The 24207-nt window shown below is 38.6% G+C and overlaps 2 protein-coding genes across 5 annotated transcripts in view; both read right to left on the reverse strand.

The window, feature by feature from the left end:
- XXYLT1 (xyloside xylosyltransferase 1) overlaps positions 1–708 on the reverse strand; it is a 196792-nt gene extending 196084 nt beyond the window's left edge. The window contains exon 1 of one of the 2 annotated variants that reach the window (XM_054482823.2): positions 87–708. In XM_054482823.2, the coding sequence (XP_054338798.1) occupies positions 87–590 (504 nt within the window). In that variant the 5' untranslated portion in view covers positions 591–708. The remainder of the gene's footprint in view (positions 1–86) is intronic. The other variant, XM_063662580.1, reaches the window with a different exon arrangement.
- Positions 709–6184: 5476 nt separating this feature from the next.
- Positions 6185–24207, reverse strand: part of ACAP2 (ArfGAP with coiled-coil, ankyrin repeat and PH domains 2) — a 177465-nt gene continuing 159442 nt past the window's right edge. For all 3 annotated transcript variants that reach the window (XM_054479830.2, XM_063662581.1, XM_054479831.2), the window contains exons 19-23: positions 23639–23826; positions 23081–23190; positions 20537–20647; positions 17232–17293; positions 6185–10858 (exon numbers count right to left, since the gene is read on the reverse strand). In XM_054479830.2, the coding sequence (XP_054335805.1) occupies positions 10758–10858; positions 17232–17293; positions 20537–20647; positions 23081–23190; positions 23639–23826 (572 nt within the window). In that variant the 3' untranslated portion in view covers positions 6185–10757. The remainder of the gene's footprint in view (positions 10859–17231; positions 17294–20536; positions 20648–23080; positions 23191–23638; positions 23827–24207) is intronic.

Raw genomic sequence — 24207 nt, forward strand, 5'->3', positions numbered from 1 at the left:
CACGGATCCCCTCCGGGAGCGCGCGCTGACCTCGCCTAGGATGGGGTGGGCCACCCACCAGGAGCCCCCAGCTGCGGCCCGCTCACCTTGCACTTGAAGCCAGCGGCGGGCGGCAGGAGCTCCCGCAGCAGGCCCTTGGCCACCTCGCGGCTGGCCTCCTCGCTCACGAAGTGAAGGTTAAGCACCTCGTGCGCCTCGAACTTGGCGAGGCGCAGCAGTGAGCGCAGCGCGACGCGGGCCTTGGCCTGCAGCGCGGCATTGTGCTCCGCCTTGGTGAACATCATCAGCAGGTGGTAGTCCACCGGCCCGGCCCCGCCGCCCTCCAAGCTCTTGGCCTTCGCGCCGGGGGCTGGCGCCACGGAGCCCCGCGCCAGCTCCAGCGCGGGCGGCGAGGGCGCGGCGGGAGCCCCGGCGCGGGCCTCCTTCAGCCTCTTGGTGGCGCTGGAGAAGGTCTCCCGGCCTGAGCCGAGGTAGTAGAAGGCGCAGACGGCCAGCGCCGCGGCCAGCAGCAGGGCGCAGTAGTGGGAGCGCACAGCGCCCAGGCGCGCCATGGCCCGAGCGCATGGGAGCCCGCCTCGGAGGAGGCCCATGCGCTACGAGACCGCGGCGCCAGCGGTGCCAGCAACGCGGGAGAGCCCTCGGGTACCCGGACGCCGGCGGCCACTTAGCCCAGGCGGCAGGCGGCGGCCATGGCGGAGGCGGGGCCGCGCCGCCTGGAGCCAATCGCGGGCGCCGGTGCCCGGGGGGGCGGGGCCGGGCATGCCGAAACCGCTGGGTCCTAGGTTCCAAGGGTGTAAGAGGCGGGGTTAGGGTGGGATCCGGCGCCCGGCGTTAGGAGGGGCGGACTGAGGACCACAGCGTGCTGAGGGCTAGCCCGCTGTCCCGTCGGAGAAATGGCGCCCTACGCGGCGAGCCCCAGAGGATATCCAAGCTGAGTCTTGAAGGGAATGGAGGCGCCCTAACAGAGGAACTTAGGTTAGCCAAAAGCGAAGCTGGAAGCACCAAGAGTTTAATCTCTGCACCTTTTTTCCCTCAATTTCTTGGAGGCTTTAAGCCGTCTCGGCCTCTCCGTGCACACGAGCTGGAGCTAGGCAATTCCGGCAGCTCCTCCCTTTTCCCGCTGCCCTGGGAGGAAATGGCCCGGGCCGCATGTCGCGCTGGAGACCGAGCGGAGGGAGGCTGGAGGATGTGGCCAGCAGGGGGCCCCCGCCGCCCGCACGAACCTGCGAGGCTGCTCCCCGAGCCCCAGCGCCGCAAAGCCCTGGAGGGCGACATTCATCCACTTTTGTTTTATAAACAGACTTTTAACACTTTATCAACAGCCTCCTTGGGAGTACCAGGGAGTTTTGCACACCGAGGTCACCTGCCCAAGGTCGCACAGCTAGCCAGTAGCAATTTTGACCCTAGGCAGTTGCACACTGCTAACTAGATAAAAACGTACTAACTTCAGTCTTCTAAGAATTGAGGCTATACCAGTAGTTTTTAAGTAAACAACGTGCAAGTGCTGATCATGCTTGAGAGGAGGAGGTGAAAATAATGGACAAACGCACATATAGATTGGTCTCTCAGAGTTTATTGGGCTATGCCATCATTTCTCAAAGTGTGGGTAGAGCCCACCTTTCCCAGATTTCCGGTCCATCCCATTTTTAACTCTTGTTCTTTTCTATGGGAGCAGCACTTTTCTGGAAAACATTGGACCTCTGAAACAGGCCTGCAACAAGTTCACACATACTACTCACCTTGGGGAAAAAACCCAAATAGTAGAATTACCACACTCGAGCAGTTCATTTGATCCTTACAACTCTATGAGGTAGAAGCATTTTGCAATGGAGCAAATTGAGATTTAGAGAATTACCCAAATCTAGTAGGCTAGTAAATAATGGAGCTGGAATCCTAACCCAAGTCTTACTGTTTCCAAGTCCAAGCGTCTAGTCAAGATTAGCTCCAAAAGCAGTCACTCAAGCTCTCAGTTGTGTGTATTTTACCACAACTGTTAGCATATGGTTAACAGCTGATGAAGAGAGCAAGTCCTGGGGTGGATGATCCAGGCTGGAATTCAAACTCTTCCGCTACAGGTTGCTGGACTTTACACACGTTACTTAATCACGCCGAACTACAATTACACCATATAGAAAATGGGGCTAATACTAGTATCTATGCCTCATTGGCTTATCAGAGACAATATTTAAAAAGCAGTTAGGCCGGGCGCGGTGGCTCACGCCTGTAATCCCAGCACTTTGGGAGGCCGAGGCGGGCGGATCACGAGGTCAGGAGATCGAGACCATCCTGGCTAACACAGTGAAACCCCGACTCTACTAAAAATACAAAAAATTAGCTGGGCGTGGTGGCAGGCGCCTGTAGTCCCAGCTACTCGGGAGGCTGAGGCAGGAGAATGGCGTGAACCTGGGAGGCAGAGCTTGCAGTGAGCCAAGATCGCGCCACTGTACTCCAACCTGGGCGACTGAGCGAGACTCCGTCTCAAAAAAAAAAAAAAAAAGCAGTTAGAACAGTGCCTACCAATAAACTCTGCTAAAGACACCAAACTCCTTTTTTAAAGCCTAAATATCCAACATGTGCAAAAACACAATTCGGCAACCATAAGCTTTTCTGGGGTATTTATAAATAAACCCCAAGTCTCTGTTAAGGCTTTATTATATGTTCCAGTCTCTCCAAGAAGCATGCGAGAGCTGTATTATTACATTCTAATTACTGTTCACTAATAAAGGAGAAGTAATCCCAGAATTGTGCCTTTTCGTCCCCTACCTACACCATCAATAAGGTGGGGGGTTTTTTCCCTCTGTTATTTTATATTTAATTTATTCAACAAATGTTTTTTCAAACCTTTGTAAGATCACTACTCCCGGAAATTTATGGCTAAGACATAATGATCATTTAAATTTTACATAGGGTGTGGCCAGATGTGATGGCTTATGCCTGTAATTCCAGCACTTTGGGAGGCTGAGGCAGGCAGATCACGAGGTCAGGAGTTCGAGGCCAGCCTGGCCAACATGGTGAAACCCCCGTCCCCACTAAAACTACAAAAATTAGCTGGGCATGGTGGCCAGCGCCTGTAATCCCAGCTACTCGGGAGGCTGAGGCAGGAGAATCGTTTGAACCTGGGAGGCAGAGGTTGCAGTGAGCTGAGATAGTGCCACTGCACTCTAGCCTGCGTGACAGGGTGAGACTCCGTCTCAAAAAACTAAATAAAATTTTTAAAAAATCAAAAATACAAATAAAATAAAGTGCAGTGGTAGCACAATCAGGTCACTGTAACAAAAAAAAATTTTACACAGGAAATCAGAAAAATATATTGTTCTGACTTATCAATGATAATGTATCATTCTGACTTATCAATATTATTGTAGCTTATCATTCCGTTATTTGCCCATAAACAAAAATTATTTTTTGCTGCAGCTTCCTGAAGTGTATTGCTGACAGAAAGCAAAAACAGTAGGTTCAAAGTAGCCAGCTATTTATCCAATAGATACTGAGTGCCTACAACATACGAAGCATAGTAGTAGCACAATTAAAAAGTATGCAATATGACAGTTGGTAATATGCGCTATTTTCTCAGCTTATAGATGGTGTATCATGACATGTCTAAATAGACAAAGAACTTGAGTAAACACAATAACCCTTCAGTTCTAACTTTGGCCAAGTTCTCTGATTTCTGACCAGAGATTAGGTAAACGGTTTTTCCTGTTGAGTCATTTCCACATTGTAAGGTTGCATAGATTATCCAACCTCTCTGCTTCAGACCTTGGCTTACATGTCACTACCTACACAAATGATCTCTAAATACCTCCTATCCAGTGTCTGGGCTAAGTGCCACCCTCAATAATTCAGTGAGGGCCACCTATATATATATATCACCCTAGTCTCATCTTTCATTGCAAGGACACGTGACTTGAAGAGAACAGAATATACATTTGTTTTTTATTAACCACAATATACCCAGTACCTAACACGGTGCCTACCACATTGGATGAGTCTCAAAAATACACTCATCCATTGAAACAGCATTTTTATTTCTAGAAATTCTTCCTAATAATTTAAGAATGTTCAAAATATTTAACCATAAGAATAAAGCAAGGCCAAGCATGGTGGCTTAGGCCGGGAATGGTGGCTCACGCCTGTAATCCTAGCACTTTGGGAGGCCAAGGCGGGCAGATCACCTGAGGTCAGGAGTTCGAGACCAGCCTGCCCAACTTGGCGAAACCCCGTCTCTACTAAAAATACAAAAAATTAGCCGGACATGGTGGCGGGCGCCTGTAATCCCAGCTACTCAGGAGGCTGAGCCAGGAGAATCGCTTGAACCTGGGAGGTGGAGGTTGCAGTGAGCCGAGATCACACCGCTGCACTCCAGCCTGGGCGACAAGAGCAAAACTGTCTCAAAAAATAATAATAATAATTAGCCGGTGTGGTGGCGGACACCTGTAATTCCAGCTACTTGAGAGGCTGAGGCAAGAGAATCGCTTGAACCCAGGAGGCAGAGGATGCAGTGAGCCGAGACTGTGCCTCTGTACTCCAGCCCGGGGAAAGAGAGCGAGACCCTGTCTCAAAAAACAAACATAAAAATAAAGCAAAGCTAGGTTCATGATGGCAAAAAATCAGAATCAAATGGTCATCAATGAAGTGGTTAAAGCTAAAATAATGCAGTCATTAAAAGTGATGTTTTCAACAAACTGCAGGTGGAAATTTTAAAAACTAACAAATGGGTGAGGTGGCTCATATCTGTACTCCAAGCTATGTGGGAGACTGAGGTGGGAGGATCACTTGAGCTCAGGGGTTCAAGGCTGCAGTGAGCTATGATCGCCACAGGACTCCAGCCTGGGCGACAGTGCGAGACCCCATTTCCAAAAAAAGAAAACAGTAATGGTAATAAATGGAAAAAAAAACCTATAGAGACTAAGAAACATATTCACCAACTGCAATATATGGAACTTATGTGAATTCTGATTTGCACGATCTATTTTAAAAATCATATTTGAGACAACCAATTTGAATACTGATTATGTAGTTTTACAGTTTAAGAAGTGTTACGATTTTTTAAACAGTCCTTAACTTTTAGATGTATACATGGAATGATTTGCTGGTGAAAGGTCTAGGATCTGGTTCCAAAAAAAGTCCAGGAAAGGGGAAAAATGGGTAGGAGAATAAATATAAGCCATGAGCTTATAGCTATTTATTTTCTCTACCTGTACATGCTTGAAATTTCCCATAAATTGTAAGTTCTCCCCATCTATTAAGTGAAAGAAGTGGGTAACAGTATGATCCCATTATATAAATGTATGAATACACACACCCAAAGGTCTAAAAGGGTATACACCAAAAAAGTAACAGTATCTCCCTCAGTGCTATCCAGTAGAACTTCCTGTGACAATGTATATATTCTACAATCTCCCCTGTTAAAAACAATAGTCACTAGCCACACGGGGCTATAAAGTTCTTAAAATGTAGCAGTACAACTGAGGAAATGAACTCTGTCTAATTCCAATTAAGTAGCCACATGTAGCTAGTGAGTTCCATTTTAGACAGGCAAGTAAGATAATGGAATTGTGGATGATTCTCTTGCTGCTTTTCTCCACAAGCAAAAAGCTTTGTTTTTGCAATAATTGAAAAATTAAACTGTTTTCACTAAAAATATTTACAGACTATTGATGTGGGTTCTCCACAGAACTATTCTGAAAATGAAATGAAGCTGAATAAAGCAAGTTATATTGAAAAGTTTATGTGTCTGCTTTCAATTAGCTTTTTTTTTTTAAAAGCAAATGCAGGTGATTCACTTCCAGTTTGGTTTTTTCAACCTTCCATTCCTTCAGTCCCAATTCACAGACAAACGTGTGTGTGTCTGTTTACTAAAAGGATAAAATGTGAATGTGTTGCATAGATTAGGAACATTAATGTCAATCATAATGGAAAAAACTTAGAGCAAGCCCCTCCCCCAACCCCCCAAAAAAAAGCCCTTTATCTTTTTGCCAATGAATTAGGGGCCATAACAGCTCTGTGAACAAAGAGAATTATATACTTAAAAGATCCAAATGGATTTCTTGATTGAAGTAATTAGCAAATAGGATGAATGTGGATTTGAAAGGGCTGGGAAGAAATACCTTAAAAATAACTGCTGTTGACAGATATGTTCACAGTGTATTTCACAAGAAAATGTAAATCACCATGAAAGAACTAAGCCAGAGGTGAGATTTTTATTGACTTATTGTAATTTTTGGCATACAAAGTACTTAATCAAGTATATTTACAATTCTTACATAATGTACATTTTAGAATAAAGATAATGTACTTTGCTCCATTTACAATGACAAACTATTGTAAAACTACATTCATGAATTAGATATACAAATCCTCTACATACTAATAAAAAGTAAATGGACTGTTGGTTATACATTCTTTAAAATATACCTTTTCACAGGTAGCAAGAAATAGTACATGTAATAAGTCTTTATGACTGGAATGATCCAGAAATATCACAAAGCATGAGTAAACATATATATAAAACTAGCTCATCATTTCCAAAAGTTAACCTTTAGCCTTTGTGTAAAATAAATGGTGCCAACAATCTTTATAATGTAGCAAGCTTTCCCTGTTTAATATCCAAAAAATGGAGGGTGGGGAGGTTGAAGAAAAATAAGAAAAGTTAGCAAATAAGATAGTGAAAAGACCAATGCAGAGAAAAGTTTATGTAATCAAATCTTGCTTTGTCTCCACATTATCACATTTTAAGTGGATAAATTTATGTAAACAGAAAAAGATGTCCACAAAACCATATCTGTAGATGTCATTTGGAAGCATCAACAAATTTGATAAGTATGTGGTGAATTAAAATTACTTTTATAACGTTTTGCTTTCATTAACGTTTGTTATTGCAAAAATGTAAGATTTTCTACAATTTTGTCTTCAAATCCCAATCTAGCCCTTCAAACTTTTATCCAGGTTCTCCCGAATATTCGGAGTCTTTGTTATCAAAGCACAAGGAAAGCTGGCATTCATTATCAGACTTCGCTGCTTTACAATGATTTCACATCATTTCATTGATACAAATAAAGTGCCTCTGACTGGTGGTCAGTCAGACCTGGGTAATGGTGCCAACTCTGCCACCAGCTAGCAAATCAAGTGACCCCACTCTGTAAAACAAAAGGAGCACCCTAGGATCAAAAAAGTAGACAACTTTGGAACTCTTAGATTAAGATCTCAGAAATCCTACCATGAGAATCCAGTGAGATAAAGTAATGCCAAGTACACTGTAAGTAGCAAAACAGTATACAAAGGGATGTTTCTATATTTTCACCTTGTTTCATTACACTCATTTTAATTGTGAGGAGCCCTGAATCCAAAAAGGGTAGTGACGACTAGTCCAGTGCTCCTTCCACTGTATCATGCAGTTCTAAAGTCATTCTGGACATACAATCTACAAAAATACATCATTTTTCCAGCTCATGTCTGTGGTCCAAAGTGATATTATATACAAGTGTTATCTGACAATATAACAATGATCTGGGAATGTCTGATTGTTCAAAACGGTAGTAAATTTAGTCTTAAACACAATTTCATTTACTGTGACCATACTTAACATGCATAAACTATTTTTAAAATACAAACTTAAATTGGCCAGATTCTGAATGTGTATTTTTTTCTTTTTCAAAATACACTCATGAAGAACCAAAGTTCATATTCCAAATTAAATCTGTACGTCTGGAAAAGTAACCAATCAGAGTTCATTAAAATATACAGTGAAAATCGGTATAAATTAGGCAAACACCATAATCTAATGAATATCAGGAAATTTCTGAGTTTCTAAGGATTGTATTAAAGATAACTTTTTAAAACATTAGAAATCTTAAGCACATAAATGTTATCATGAAGCATTTGCAAATAACTGCTCAATTACTTTTATTCTAGCTCTAACATGAAATTGCATTTTATTAACTCTTCATAGTGCTGCTATTCTTATTTTCATATTAATCTAACTTTCAAGTTAGTAAGCTAATGATAATGAGCTAACAGATTAATAATAAGGAATAAGAAACTAATAATAGCAGATAAGTTATGGAAAGAAAATAAAAGGCCAATCACGTTGACTAATGAAGCCCAAAAGCATGATTAACATTGCTTAAACTATGATTTCTTATAATGCACTGAATAATTCACAGCATAACATAATTCAGATTTGTTACACACCATATAAAAGCTATTAGTTGACATGGCTAAATTCACCTAAGAGCCAACCTACCTTGTAACTATTAATTTAGTTTAAAGCCTTGCTGTTTACTCCATCATTTCTGCCAACTGCAGTCCAAATTGGGTCTCAGCATATTCAAGAAATCAGGCCACAGAAATGTGTATTTGTATTGCTAGCCTCCCTGCAATATTAAAGATTTTGCTTTCTCTGAAGATATTCTGAACCATGATCATCTTTAAGGCACTTCAAATACATTTCTGGCCACTAAATTTAAGCAGATACTAATCACTGCCACATTAACAATTCATCACCGAAGCCACAGGAGGCAAGAGTCTCATAAGGAATTGCCTTCACAACCACAGAGATTCCAGAGGTGATCTGAAAGAAGCACGCGCCAATGGCCAGATCTAAAAGGAAAACTACCTAGACTTCCTCAGATAAAGGTCAGGATCTTTAGGAATTAAAACAGGAAGGGACACTATAAAGGAAAAGTGAGGTTTTCTCTTTTTCTTGAACATACTTCTTTTTTTTGAGCTTCTTGGTCAAATAATTTCAAGGTACACGCTAATAAAAACTACAAATCAGATTTTTGCCTTTAGTGAAGGTGCCTAAAAAGCCAGATGATCTATGACTTTGAGGTGAAACAGCAAAGATAAAGATTTAATGTTCCTGTTATTAATTAAATACAATGCTGTGGAAGTTAGCATTTCCTCAGAAATAATTCACAAATATATTTTTATCCTTATCTAACATATAGTGACTATTACTAAATAAGCGTTACATGCATGCAATTTGGCCAAATTATGGAACCTTTTCTGTAATGTGAACTCATTTCAATATAATTCCTGCTTGGCTAGATTCTGATATGATGTTTAATCAACTTATAAAACTCTAGTGACTGGGAAATGTTAGAAAATTTATCTATAATTGGATCACAAAATTTTTATATATTTTAAAACCTCTTATTTAGAAAGAGTACCAATAATATCATTTACATATAACTTCTAAAAGAAGAATAAACTTAACTGTTGACAACAATGGAAAGGAATCAAAAGGCAAATTAGGGTGGCTCACGCCTGTAATCCCAACACTCTGGGAGGCTGAAGCAGGCTGATCACCTGAGGTCACGAGTTTGAGACCAACCTGGCCAAAATGGTGAAACCTGTCTTTACTAAAAATACAAAAATTAGCTGGGCATGGTGGCAGGTGCCTGTAGTCCCAGCTACTCGGGAGGCTGAGGCAGGAGAATTGCCTGAATCCAGGAGGAGGAGGCTGCAGTGAGCTGAGATCGTGCCACTGCACTCCAGCCTGGGTGACAGAGCAAGACACCATCTCAAAAAAAAAAAAAAAAAAAAGCAAATTAATTATTTTATACTTGTAAGACATTTCAAAGATGGAATCAGACTAATCTGTAGCATATAAATGTTAATATGTTTATTCATAATATTTTGGAATTCAGGGGTCTGTGAATCAGCTATATACACGATATAATTTAAAAGAATGTACACTGTGTACAAGTACACAAAATAGATGTAGAAAAAAATAAACAGAAATTTATTGCTATATATTTTAGTATTAACTAAGAATAAGTGGGGTTCTTTTTCTCCTTTGTACAGAGATTTTTCTTTCACTAGGAGCAACAGCAAAACTGTATCTTTAAAAGGACAAATTTCAAATATAAAAATGGCCTACATGATTTTATAAATTGATTTTTCCTTTAAAGTTTTGATGAAAGCATAATTTTGCGACATTCAAGTAACCTGTAAGACGCAGTTTTATTCCATCGATACATCTGTCAAGGTTTTAGGGAATCAACCCAACAATGAAGAACTACACATTTTGAACTGGGTTTTTTTTCTGTGATTAAAAAAAAAAAAAGAGCTTCTTTTTGCTGCATAAAATAAATCTAAAGGACTGAATTATGGTCTACCTGTACAGCCATTACACATACATACATTAAAGTACTGGACAATAACCTGTCATCTAAGAAGTATAACCGCATTTATGAACAAATGGGGAAAACACATTCTCTAGTTCTAATAAATCATATATTATGTGTATGAAAGCTAGGTTACCAAAAACACATAAACACACACACCTATTTCTGAACCACCAAAAATCATCAGGGAAGCTAAAGAAAAAACATATTCTTGAGGCAGGCAGGACAGTTGGCTCCCACTTGATGAACACATGCTTGACTGAATGATCCTGGGCAAGACGCACGGAGGAAAAAAATCAATGCTACCACCCATTGGCAAAAGAATCACTTTTGTCTAACCTCCTATCATCTTCTAACCTAGAGATGGCCTAAATCTAGACTGAACTTTTATCTACAGAGCCCTTTAAATAGGCTTTTTTAATAAAAGAGGTCCTAAACTAGGTTCCTCTCCAATTACTAGATAACTATATTTTAATTTATAAATAAATGAATGGGTACCTTTTTTTACAAGCCATTCAATATCTACCAAAATTAAGTAGAATTAAAGCAGTAAAAAATTGTGAATTTTTAGCTGTATACATTAGGGGGTCACCAGATTTCATATTTTCCCATTTTTAAAAAAATTCAGAATTTCTGTGAATCTTGCTGGAAACGATTTAGTTTCTCTGGATTATTGGATGCCATTTGGGAAAAATCACGAAATATGTCCTGGTAAGTTTCATCACCTGCGTGAAATAAAATAAAGACACTTTAAACATTTACACAAGTATTAATCAAACAACATTCACATTTATTACTAGTACTATTTTATAATTCATTACATTAAAATTTTGTTCACATGAGCATTTTTGGAAAAAAAGGAGCAACTAAAAATAAATGCTGAAAAATTATGTAATGAAAGAAAAAAAAACACTATACCTGAAAAAAGCACCTCAGATGCAGCCACAGAAGAAAGCTCAGAGTTAGAAAAGAGCAAAGATGCAAGTGTTTTAAAGCAATGTAAAGAAATACGTTTATTAACACATGAAGGGGAAGAAAAGTCATTCTAAATGAGGTGTAGTAAATGAGACCTTCTTTAAATAAATATTTCCCTTAATAAAGGCCAAAAGGAATGACTAAAACCAAATACTAATGTTTTGGATGGATGCAAGTTATTAACAAGACAAACTGATAATCAGATAGGGAAAAATAATACTATCTTTTAATTAAAAGCAATTTTAAAAAGTAATTTTTTACTTAAACTTTAATGCATAATTAAAACTAATGCACCTAATCCACTGCTTACTCAACTCATAAAATGAGAATCTAGCCGGGTGCAGTGCCTCACGCCTATAACCCCAACACTGGGAGGCTGGGCTGGGGGAAGGGAGAATTGGTTGAGACCAGGAGTTCAAGACCAGTCTGGGCAACATAGCGAGACTACATCTCTGTAAAAATTAACAACAAAATCCTAGAAAATGGCTTTAAGGCCAGGCGTGGTGGCTCATGCCTGGAATCCCAGCACTTTGGGAGGCTGAGGCGGGCAGATCACCTGAGGTCAGGAGTTTGAGACCAGCCCGGCCAACATGATGAAACCCCGTCTCTACTAAAAATACAAAAACTAGCCAGGCATGGTGGTGAGCACCTGTAATCCCAGCTACTCGGGAGGCTGAGGCAGGAGAACTGCTTGAACCCGGGAGGTGGAGGTTGCAGTGAGCTGAGATCGCGCCACTGCACTCCAGCCTGGGCAACAGAGCAAGACTCTGTTTCAGTAAAAAATTAAAAAAAATTTAAAAAAAGAAAAGAAAATGGCTTTAAAATCAGTTTTGCATTTAAAAGTTGGGTTTGTTTTTGTTTTACTGCACATCATATGAGCAAGAATGCTATGACTAAATGCAAATACCAAGGACATCTGTTAAATTAGAAAAATAAATGTGTGTATGTACAAATATGTTTGTCGAGAAATAGATACTGATATTATAGCTGACTGAATACCATTTTTCTTGTCATGAGAAACTAAATATACACACACATACAGATCAATCCCTCAGACAAAGGAATCTTATTTTCAAGATAAATCATTGATCATGAATGCTTTCTGCTAAACATTAGCCTTATACAATGCTTGGCATAAAATTCTGTTCTCAAGATTTCAACCATAAAATACTGTTTTTGATTATTATTGTTGTAACATTTTAAAATTATCTCCTATAAGATACCTTGCATCCATCTTATAACACACTCATTGCTACAGATGTTGTTAATAGTGCAGTAAGTTTTGTCAGTTTTTAAAAAGTGAGATTTTTGAGGCAAGAGATGTCATACCAAAAGCTAGAGAATTAGAAAAAAGTTGAGGATAGGAATAAAGATCTAGTAAAAAGGTCTAACAGCATAAGCCAAGATTTTGAATTAAAAAATTTTAATACTTTTGGCCCGGCCGGGTGGCTCACGCCGGTAATCCCAGCAGTTTGAGAGGCTGAGACCGGCGGATCACGAGGTGAGGAGATTGAGACCATCCTGGCTAAAACGGTGAAACCCCGTCTCTATTAAAAATACAAAAAATTAGCCGGGCGTGGTGGCGGGCGCCTGTAGTCCCAGCTACTCGGGAGGCTGAGGCAGGAGAATGGCGTGAACCCAGGAGGCAGAGCTTGCAGTGAGCCGAGATCGCGCCACTGCACTCCAGCCTGGGCAACAGAGCGAGACTCCGCCTCCAAAAAAGAAAAAAAAGAAAATAAATCTAATACTTTTTAGTCACTTTTTGTATTTAGTCTAGGTAAAAAGCAACTTATTAACATCTCTACATAGTTTTCATTTAGCCCTGGAAATTTATTCCCGACCTGAATCAATCGATTAAACCTAATCAGTCTACTTTAAAAAGAAAAAAACAGTAAGAAGAGATTATTAACAGGTGGCTGAGAGTAACATCTAACTCATATTGACATGACTAAAATAAAAGGTTGATACGTTGGAACAGCTGGCTGGTAAGACAATCCAATTATACTCATGATTTCATAAAAGTTTACTTCCACATCAAAAGACAAACATTGCTATTCTCATTTTAACCATTCTAAAAGATAGAAAATAAATAAAGAGAGCAACATTAAATAGCAACAAACCATATAAAATATTTTTTCTAATTTTTAGATGTTGAATTAAAATATGTAAAATATTTATTGTAAACATTATAAATATTTTTAAAAGACTATTTAAACTGGATAGTCTGAAATTTTCCTTTCCAAGAAAGTGTAAAGTGCAGATTATAATACAAAAATACCACAAAGATTTTACCATTCAACACTAGAAGTAACTTAAAAGGCACACATTATACATTCAAGAAGAAATAGGAAGAAGGGTCTAGCAGACGTTAATACCAAATAGTCTACAGGTAGCACCAGATGAGCACTTTTAAGTATTACAACAGTACAATGGCAATATATGGCTTCTACTATTAGCAATGCATATTTTGTATAACAAGCTATGGAATTTTTTAAATGGTTTCTCCGTTTTTGTTTTTAAATCATCTAGTACCTATTACACAAGTATATTTTAGTAGAACCATTGTACCATGCAAAACAAATTATAAGACTCAATTAAATGCTTCCTTGAATGAAAGTGTTGGTGCTATAATAATCATTGGCTTCACTGACTGAATACATTTAAAAAGCGTAAATATAATACAAAAGGAAGTTGCCACCTTCACATACACACACAAAACTTTTTGTTAACATTTAGTTTCTAACAAAACATTAATTAATGCACTGTTAATGTACTACCTTTCTTAGATCTCAAAATGTGTTGTCAAAAGCAAATGTTACAAGAACAATAGTGACCAAGATATTTAATACAGCTAACACAAATTGAACTTCAATGTGATTTTTTAATACTTAAATATAATTTTGATTACTTAGAATTTTTCCCAAGGCAAATATAATTTGTCTACATTGGAACACATAAACAACAACCCAGAATATGCTGCCATGGAATGTTCCCAGAAATACACTTAACAGTTTATTATAAATGGTAAACAACTCATCACTCAACATTTATAATACTAAGCATATTCTTGAAACTTAAGCACATTCTATTTCCCTTCAGACAGTTAACTTTTCTATGTGCCTGGACAGCTCTGAGTTTTTAAAATGCAGACTGCTGTGTTTCCACTGACAGTTTAAATTCATTTTTAATTTTTGGTATTCGGAATATCTACCACAACTGCAGTTACGATGATTGAAGAGTTTGCTAATTTTGCTCTTGAAATGTTCTCCCCTCACAGGGACAGCAGCACGTGAGACCCACCCCCAGCTCATCATATGCACGACCTTACCCCTTCTGGGTGGGTAACAGCTTCCTTTCATAATTACTTAGATCAGCGATTCCCAACTTGTGCTTGCTACATACTCACATAACCAGTAGTGGGTCCCTAAAGCAGTGATGATTCTCAACTGGCTGAGAACCTGCCAACGATCAAGAAGAGTCACAGAGCCAGAGACTGTGGGAACCACCAAACCGGTTTCCAATAACTGAGAGAAGAGTGTGCTGTTTCCCTCACCCACCCATGTCTCCTAAGGGCTACAGGGACTGCCAAAGAGAGACACACCTTCTTTTGAAAAAAACGTGTGCTCTCACATCACCCCACGCAAGAAACAGGGAGTCCCAGGTCCCTAGGGTTGTACAGATAGGAAGTTCACAAGTGGGGTTTCCTAGAAATAAATCAGTGATTGCCAAAGATTACATTTGAATCTTTTAAAGGATAAGAGCTCTTCATTATCAAAAGATTAAAAATACCTGCATTTAAGTTACCCAGAGTTCTGAGGTTTTCATTCTATTGCTAAGAAAACCAAAAAAGGATCCCAATAAAACAAGCAACCAAAGCATTTGATAGAAAAATGTACAGTGCTAAGCAGAGGAAAAACAAACAGCTGCTGCCTGAGCCAAACATACCTGTCTCATAAATGAAAAGAACAGAAACCGAAGAGCAATTGCTATATGCCATTTCACCATGTCCCCTGTCTAAGCATAAAATCATCCTGCTTTAAATATTAGGCCCTCTGAATGAGTTAAAAATCTAACCCTTCTCAAGATGATCCTCAAATAAATCAGAAAAATCTCAATTTTATTCTGATATACTATTTCCAGAATTCCGGTCTATTTTTTAACCTCTAAACTAAAATGTGAGAATGGTAAGAGAGCTTGTTTTAAAATGAGGCTTTTTTTTTTCAAGTTTTCATTAAAATAAATCGGAAAAATCTTTTCTATACATTTTAAGTTTATGTATATATAAACTAAAAAATGACAGTGAAAGACATTTGAATGCTCCTAAATGATGGCGGCAGAAACCCAAGCAATTTGGGTGGAACTAGAAGTGGCAAGAACTTAGAGGCCCTCTCCTTTCAAGCTTCCCAACTCCAGAGAAGAGTCGACCACTGACCACCTGGCTAATCAGCTGGGTGAACTTCATCAGCAGACACCGTAAGGAAAGAGCAGCTAACCAAACAATGAAGTTAAAAATTTCAGGGGGAAAATAATTGTTTAACTTAAAATCTTGAGGTTCACTCTTCTCTCACAAATATCAGGTCATATTCTTTAAACAATTTCTATTTTAAAGTGCTTAAACACAAAGGCCTCAAAAATGGCCTAGTAATACTATCAGTTAAGAATATCTGTTATAAAATTATAACTTATTTAAAATCTAACATTCAAGTTTAAAACAAATGGGTGAAATCCAGAATTAATGCTAGAGCTTCACCCTTAATCAGCACTCTTACATCTTGGAACATCATGAGCCGCCTAGTATTGTATGATCCATAGGATTAAAGTGGGACACCCTAGATTAGAAATATCTAGCTGAAGTGCCTCTATTCTTAACATTCTTACTTGTTCCATATTAAATTAGGCCAAAAATAAGCAGTAGTAAATACGGTCCTCTGAGGAAAGAATGGCCTCACATTAACTATATATTAATCTCGTTAAAATAAATGGCTGAAGTACAGAAATTTCAAAATGTATTTAAACAGGAAGAAGAGATGATATTACCAGGTCACTTTAAAAATAATGTATCAATATTCATTTTTAAAAAACCAAACCTACTCATTGCAAACTGAATATTCTCAAGTATTTTAGTCATGAATTCATGAAATTTTTTACTAATGTGTATATAAATTTAAAACAGACAGATGAGTAATTCATATACTCAAATTCATGAAACAAGAGAACCAATAATTACTCTCTTCTTTGTGAAGAACGTCTAATCAACGTGTTCTTCAAAGAGAAGAATCTGATATTTCTTCCTTGACATCTTGATTCAAAGGTGAAAATTACTCAAAATGAAACTTGAGGTGATCATGAATTGAAATTTCTCAAGTAGAATAAATCTACTTTGCCATCAGGTGCAAAAAGTATTTTTCTAAATACTTCCGCTTATCTAAGAGATAATGCACAACTGCCTGGAGGCAAAGCTTTAGCTTTAGATAAAATGAGACCTTTGCCCTCAGCCTTTCAAACTAGCTCCACTCATATCATGGACTTCTCCACCTGGTGAATTTGCATTTTAAATCTTCAACTCATTTTTAGATTGTAGTACAAAACTCATCAGTAAACTTTTTCTTGGTATTTTCCATACTGGCTTTTTATATGCCAGACACATGGTGATTTTTTTTTTTTCCCTGAACGTAATTTAATAGAAATTCCCTGAATAACAAAAAGAAAACAATTTTGTTATATTCACTTGACAGCTAAAAAGAATTCCAAAAAGAAAACAACTATTTTGCTGCTGTAAGTATATAAAGAATATTTTTACCATTCCATTCACTTCACTGGAATGTATATGGAAGACATCCGTACAGCAAATAAAGAAGTCAGCAGCCAGAGTGAAATAGAGCAAGTCAATGTGTACTGTCATAGGAAGAGTTACGAATTTTTAAAGGCCCGGGATTAGCCACCCAAGGATTCAGTTAAGTACAGTACAAAGCTAACAACTCACAATTTACAAGTAGGTTATAAAAACTCTATAGTATCACATTAGTTTGCTAAAGAACTATGAATCTTCCAGTTGTAAACTGATAAATTCCTGAATGCATTTCTTATACTGCATTTCAGTATGGTTATTAGTAGAATATTGACCTGGCTGTCCATAAAGTCCTTCTGATTCCCGCATCTCTTCATTCATTCTTGCTAAACGTAACCTAAAAATAAATAAAATAGTGTTTTAGATGACATTATACAATATAAATGTCACAAATAAAGCCTATAAACAGGTAATACATGTACTAATGTAATTGTGTTTTATTTGCCATTAAAATAATCTGGCTTTTAGTTTATCAAACCCAGCAATCTGAGGTACAAAGATAACTATCTCACCTTCATACAATTTTCATGAAAAAGGACAATAAAAATCTTCCGACAACTGCATTTTAGCTGTACTGCAGCAGCATCCCTGCAATACCTCTAGTGGCTTGCTTCCTCCAGATGCCTGACAATTCCTGGCTCTAACAGCAACCTGTCAAATTTTAACTGCCAACTGCTGAAATTATTGCTTCTGTAGTGCAGAAGTGAGAACCTGTCATAAGTTCACTCTGGCTCACTCTGAAGTGAGGTAGTTTCAGACATATAAACAGCATGTGTCGCCTCTAAATACTGGGAATATATTTTGATATACAAACATTATAATAAATGACTATAGGTTACCAAGAATTTCCCAACATTACCATATTGCTTATACATTCTTTTTAGGTTATTCATCTTGGCAGCAGATGACATGTAGCGCTAGATTAAGAAGCTAAGTATTTCCTTTAAGCAACATTTTAAAATAGGCAAATATTGTGTTTGGTACCCCTCTCCTACTCTGTACCTCTCGTCTGTCCTTCTGGGCCACCAAATTTCCACTGCCTTCTCAGACCTCCATCACCCTCTTCTGAAATGTTCTCTCTGGCAACTGCAGCGTGTGACATGAACTTTTCCTATCTTCAAAGTTCCACAATTCCCTTTATCTTCTCTCTCAACCACTGTATTAACAACAGTTCCACAAATCTTCCTTTGGCATTTGCGTTTTCACAGAGGATGCTTACTTACAAAATTTCTTAAGTGAAACTGAAGCACTCACACAAAGTAAAACAAGAAAATTAAGACGATTTGAGAACAGATTATTTTTAAGGGAAGGGTCCACTGCTATATAGGTATTGCCTGGGAAGCTGCCTGCAGAGTTTGTTTCTCTATATCATTCCTATCTTTTAATAACTTATCTTTCTCCTACTGTAAATCTGTAATGATTTAAGAGTTCTACACTTTCCTGCAATAGCCTCCATAATAACAGTAACCCCTCCTATGGGGAAAAGGTCTAAGAAAGTATATTTTGCTGTTTTGTTATTTTATTTGGCAGAGGGGTGACATATGAGAAGTCAAGAATTCTCAGTAGGAGCTCAGGAGTGTGGATGGATCTATTTCTTCTCCAATGATGGGGGATAAGCAATTATGGGCTTCATTTAGCCCAGGATAAAAAGAATAAGTGACAATACAAAATACGCTTGAGATTTCCTACATAATAAGGTATAGGTGACGATTAATTTTCTGAATTCCATGTGTAATAAACTACTTTGATCTGAGATGTAAATCAAGACCTCAAAATTATTTAAAAGATCACATTAAATTTTATTCAAACATTCAAAAGCATGCATTTTAATCTTAAAATTAATCAAGTATTCACATAAATAATTTTTTTTTGTTTTGTTTTGCGACAGGGTCTCATTCGTCCTCCCAAGTAGCTACGACTACAAGCATGTGCCACCATACCCAGCTAATTTTTAATTTTTTGTAGAGACAGGGTCTCACTATGTTGCCCAGGCTTTTCTCCAGCCTCTGGGCTCAAGCAGCCCTCCCACCTCAATCTCCTGAGTAGCTTGGATTATGGGTGGGAGCACCTAGCTTTATGTGAATAATTATTTTTAAAAACAAGCACCAATTCCTACCACTGCCCAAAGGTAATGGAACTTCACAAATTACTAATATCAATGCAACTATCCTGCCTACAGAATTAGAGAATCCTCTAATTCTCGAGGTAGTAGAATAATTATCTGTTACTCTAACAATCCCAGCCTCTGCCCTAGTACTATACGAAGAGATAAACCATTTTAGCCGGGCGCAGTGACTCATGCCTGTAATCCCAGCACTTTGGGAGGGTGAGGCAGGTGGATCACCTGAGGTCAGGAGTTTAAGACCAGCCTGACCAATATGGAGAAACCCCATCTACTAAAAATACAAAATTAGCCAGGCATGGTGGCGCATGCCTGCAATCCCAGCTAGTCAGGAGGCTGAGGAGGGAGAATCGCTTGAACCCGGGAGGCAGAGGTTGCTGAGCTGAGATCGTGCCCTTGCACTCCAGCCTGGGCAACAAGAGCAAAACTCTGTCTCCAAAAAAAAAAAAACAAAAACAAAACAAAGCATTTTAAAGAAGTCACTGGTTTTCTGTTTCTGCATCAGGCAGTACAGCATAAATGGCTAAGAACATGGGTTTTAGGGCCACAATTCCTGGTTTCAAATCCCAGCTCCATCACTTACTAACATCTCAAATTATCTATGGCTTGGCTTCTTTTTCTATAAAATGAAGACAATATTAACAATATCTTCCTCATAGAGTTGTTGTGAGAACCAAATAAGTTCATGCATTTAAAGTGTTTAATACATTTAATGTGCTTAGAGAAGTACATGGCACAAAGTAAATACCAACCAACTTCAAAGTTCACACAATGCACGACGCTGTGTTAACACTTTGTGCAAGTACAGTTGGCTGTCCTTCTCTGTGGGTTCAACCAATCACCAATGGAAAATATTCAGGGGAAAAAAGGCAATAAAAAATAACCATACAACAATTTTAAAATACAAATAATCGGCCAGGTGCGGTGGCTCACACCTGTAATCCCAGCACTTTGGGAGGCCAAGGCGGGTGGATCACCTGAGGTCAGGAGTTCAAGACCAGCCTGGCCAACATGGTGAAACCCCATCTCTACTAAAAATACAAAAATTAGCAGGTTGTGGTGGATCACGCCTGTAATCCCAGCTACTAGGGAGGCTGAGGCAGGAGAATCGCTTGAATCTGGGAGGTGGAGGTTGCAGGGAGCCAGTGCACTCCAATCTGGGCAACAGAGTGAGAGTCGGTCTCAAAAATAAATAAATAAATACAAATACAAAACACTATAGTACAACAACTACATAGACAGCACGTCCATTGTATTAGGTATAATAAGTAGAGATGATTTAAAGTATATGGGAGGAGGTACGTAAGTTATATGTAAATACATACCATTTTATATAAGGGACATGAGCATATGTGGATGATGGTATCCACAGAGTCCTGGAACCAATTCACTGTGGATAACCGAGGGACAACTGTAATTCACTGTATGGAAATAGTCAAGTAAAAAGGAAGTACTTACAAGGTGACTATATCAGCATTGGCTGCTTCCACAGCTATGCTCAAAGGATCTTTCCCTTCTTCATCAGTGGCATGTTGATTGGCACCTCGTTTTAGGAATAAACATACCTGCCTGTTTAAGAAAACAGCATTTTTGAGATATTGTCGATAAGAAAAAAAGAATCAGTATTCATCTTAAAAAAAAAAAAAAGCACTACTTAAGTAACATTTTCATTAGGAAATTCTTGATTCATTCTACAAATATTAATTGAACACTAACTCTACTAATAAAAACTTACCAAGATCAACATTTCACAAGTCTCGAGGTATTTTTGCATACATTATCTTATTTAATCTGGTGCTATATAGATAACATGGTGGATATATAAGTTGTGGTCCCTACCCTCAAAGAATATCATAAAAAGGCCAGGCGTGGTGGCTCACGCCTGTAATCCCAGCACTTTGGGAGGCCAAGGCGGGCGGATCACGAGGTCAGGAGATCGAGATCATCCTGGCTAACAAGGTGAAACCCCATCTCTACTAAAAATACAAAAAAAAAAACATAGCCGGGTGTGGTGGTGGACGCCTGTAGTCCCAGCTACACAGGAGGCTGAGGCGGGAGAATGGCGTGAACCCGGGAGGCGGAGCTTGCAGTGAGTCGAGATCGCACCACTGCACTCCAGCCTGGGCGAAAGTGAGACTCCGTTTCAAAAAAAAGAATATCATAAAAACATGTGCACAGGTATCTATAAACCTAAATGAAAAAAAGATCACTCAAGGTCATTATTTGAAAATGAAGAAAGCCAAGGCAATGTAAACTTCATAATAATGATAATACAACAGCAAAGAATGGGAAGTAATCTGCTTGCTGTACTTGCAAATATTCATTACTTGAATAAACTGAAAAACAATTTAAAATATGAAAGAATGACTAAATGGGGTCTATGAAATAAAATGGAAAGAATTTTGACAGTTTAAGAAGAAAATAATGGCTGGGCAAGATAAGCACCTGTAATCTCAGCTACTCAGAAGGCAGAGGCAGGGGAAATCACTTGAGGTCAGAAGTTCAAGACCAGCCTGAGCAACATAGCAAAATGTCTCTAAAAAAAATTTAAAAATTAGCCAGGAGTGGCAGGGCATGCCTGTAGTCCCAGCCACTTGGGAGCTGAGGCATGAAGATCCTGAGCCCCAGAATTCAAGGCTGTAGTGAGCTATGAATGTGCCTATGAACAGTCACCACACTCCAACCTGAGCAACATAGTGAGACTCTCATCTCTTAAAAAAAAAGAAGAAAATACAAAGGATGAGTTAAGTACTACCTTAAATACTACCTTTTTTAAGTGTGGAAAGTTTAAACAATGAAGTTATCTGACTGAATCTCTTTGCTGATAGAAGAAAACAAGCCATGATAAAAATAGCCAGACATGGCCAGGCGCGGTGGCTCATGCCTGTTAATCCCAGCATTTTGGGAGGCCAAGGCAGATGGATCACCTGAGGTCAGGAGTTCAAGACCAGCCTGGCCAACATGATGAAACCTCATCTCTACTAAAAATACAAAAAAATTAGCCAGGCGTGGTGGTGCACACCTATAATCCCAGCTACTCAGGGGGCTAAGGCAGGAGAATCGCTTGAATCCAGGAGGCAGAGGTTGCAGTGAGCTGAGATCGTGCTACTGCACTCCAGCCCGGGTGACAGAGCAAGACTTTATCTCAAAATAAATAAATAAATAAATAAAAATAGCCAGACACAGTGGCTCATGCCTATAACCCAAGCTACTAGGGGAGGATCGCTTGAGCCTAGGAGTTCAAGGCTGTAGTGAGCTATGATTGCACCACTGCACTCCTGCCTGGGCAACGGGGCGAGGCCCTGTCTTTAAATAAATGAAGATGCTATTTTAAAAATATTTTAAAATAAGAGCTTCTTGCTTATCTGCCACATAATAATCGGATACCCTGAGATGTCTTATTAAGAAACAAGCGTTTAAGACACAAATTTTTCACATAAAGCCAACATTTTCTTTCATTTATACTTCCTAATAATAGAAAGTCAATTTTCAAGGCTTTACTGTTCTGTGAATCTTACTATCACTCCAGAAGACACAATATCAATAACCCAAAGTAAGAATTTAGTTTAGAATTTGACTTTAGCTACCCTGTGGAAAAACTAAAAATTATAAAGTCATCAAATTATCTTTAAATAGGTTATGTGTATGCATGCTATGGAAATAATGTATATGTACATACATACATAAACACAAATATAGGCTTAAGTTGTCTGACAAAATCACCACAATTTTAATAACAGAGAAAGTTAAGTACTAAAACTGATCTATTTAATGACAAGTTAAGGTCAAAGTAAGCCTTGAAATTTTCGTATCTGAAAACCAATAGTAGCTTTTTCTGAAAGAGATTTTTTTAACTTTCAAATTCCATCATGACAAAATAAGTCATGGAACACATCTGTTTACAAACACTACCTGAAAACTTTAACCTGAGAAAAACTAAAACATTAATTCAAAATAATTTTTCAAATAAAGTCTCCTTAAATATTAAAGCACTGCAGTTACCCTGTGTGCCCTAAGACGGTGGCATGGTGCAATGGTCCCCGCCCTTGCACATCTCTTTGGTTGACATTAGCACCATTCTGTAGGAGGAACTCACACGTCACCAAAGAGCCCTTAAAGGAAAAAAGAGGATAACTATAGACAAAAGCAAATAACAAGAAACTACAATACATTTCTTTTTAAAAACAATTGGTTTTCTTTACTCAAATAGCATTTCCATTTCCTTCTCTCCAAAGAAAAAATATCGCTCAGCCAAGGCAGAGAAATTATAAATTATATTATTTTCTTCCCAAGAACTAATTCTAATAGAGATTCATTTGCAGTTTGTGAAACTAGCAAAACACACTATATACTTTCATTATCAGAATTCTCTTCCACTGCAAAAAAACTTCAAACAATTGAAGTGGTGCTCAGAAACCACTACTATTAATAGAACAGAGGTTCCTTCTATTTTCTAACCCATCTCTTGAAGCAAAGATAATACTAAAGCCAGTTCAGAACTTATTATGATTTGTTTAAATATTTGATTGCTACTGAAAATGTCATTGTATAAACGCATACCCCTAACACAGCCTGAATAAGTGGTGTCGCTTTGTTTTCCTCTGAATTGGCCCAGTTCACGTCTGCGCCATGAGCCAAAGCCTCAGCCATTTTAGGAAGGTTTTTTTCATATGACGCCCTATAAAGCTGAAGTCCTGGATTAAGATGTTTCGAGTCAAGAAACATAGAAGAATCTTGCCTTTCTCCTTCTGAAAAGCAAACACATACACATCAATAAAAATGAGCTCTTGGCAGAAAAAGAAAAAATTATTTAATAGGTAGAGTTTCAGTTTTGCAAGATAAAAAGAGTTCTGTGGATGAATGGCAGTAATGGTAGCACACTAATGGGAATATACTTAATGCCACTAAACTGTACACTTAAAAATGGTTAAGATGGGCCAGGCACGGTGGCTCACGCCTGCAATCCCAGCACTTTGGGAGGCCAAGGCGGGTGGATCACTTGAGGTCAGGAGTTCCAAACTAGCCTGGCCAACATGGTGAAACCTCGTCTTTACTAAAAATATAAAAATTAGCCAGGCGTGGTAGCAGGCATCTGTAATCCCATCTACCTGGGAGACTGTGGCAGGAGA

Source organism: Pongo pygmaeus, chromosome 2 (assembly GCF_028885625.2).
Source record: "Pongo pygmaeus isolate AG05252 chromosome 2, NHGRI_mPonPyg2-v2.0_pri, whole genome shotgun sequence".
In the NCBI taxonomy this organism is placed as follows: domain Eukaryota; kingdom Metazoa; phylum Chordata; class Mammalia; order Primates; family Hominidae; genus Pongo; species Pongo pygmaeus.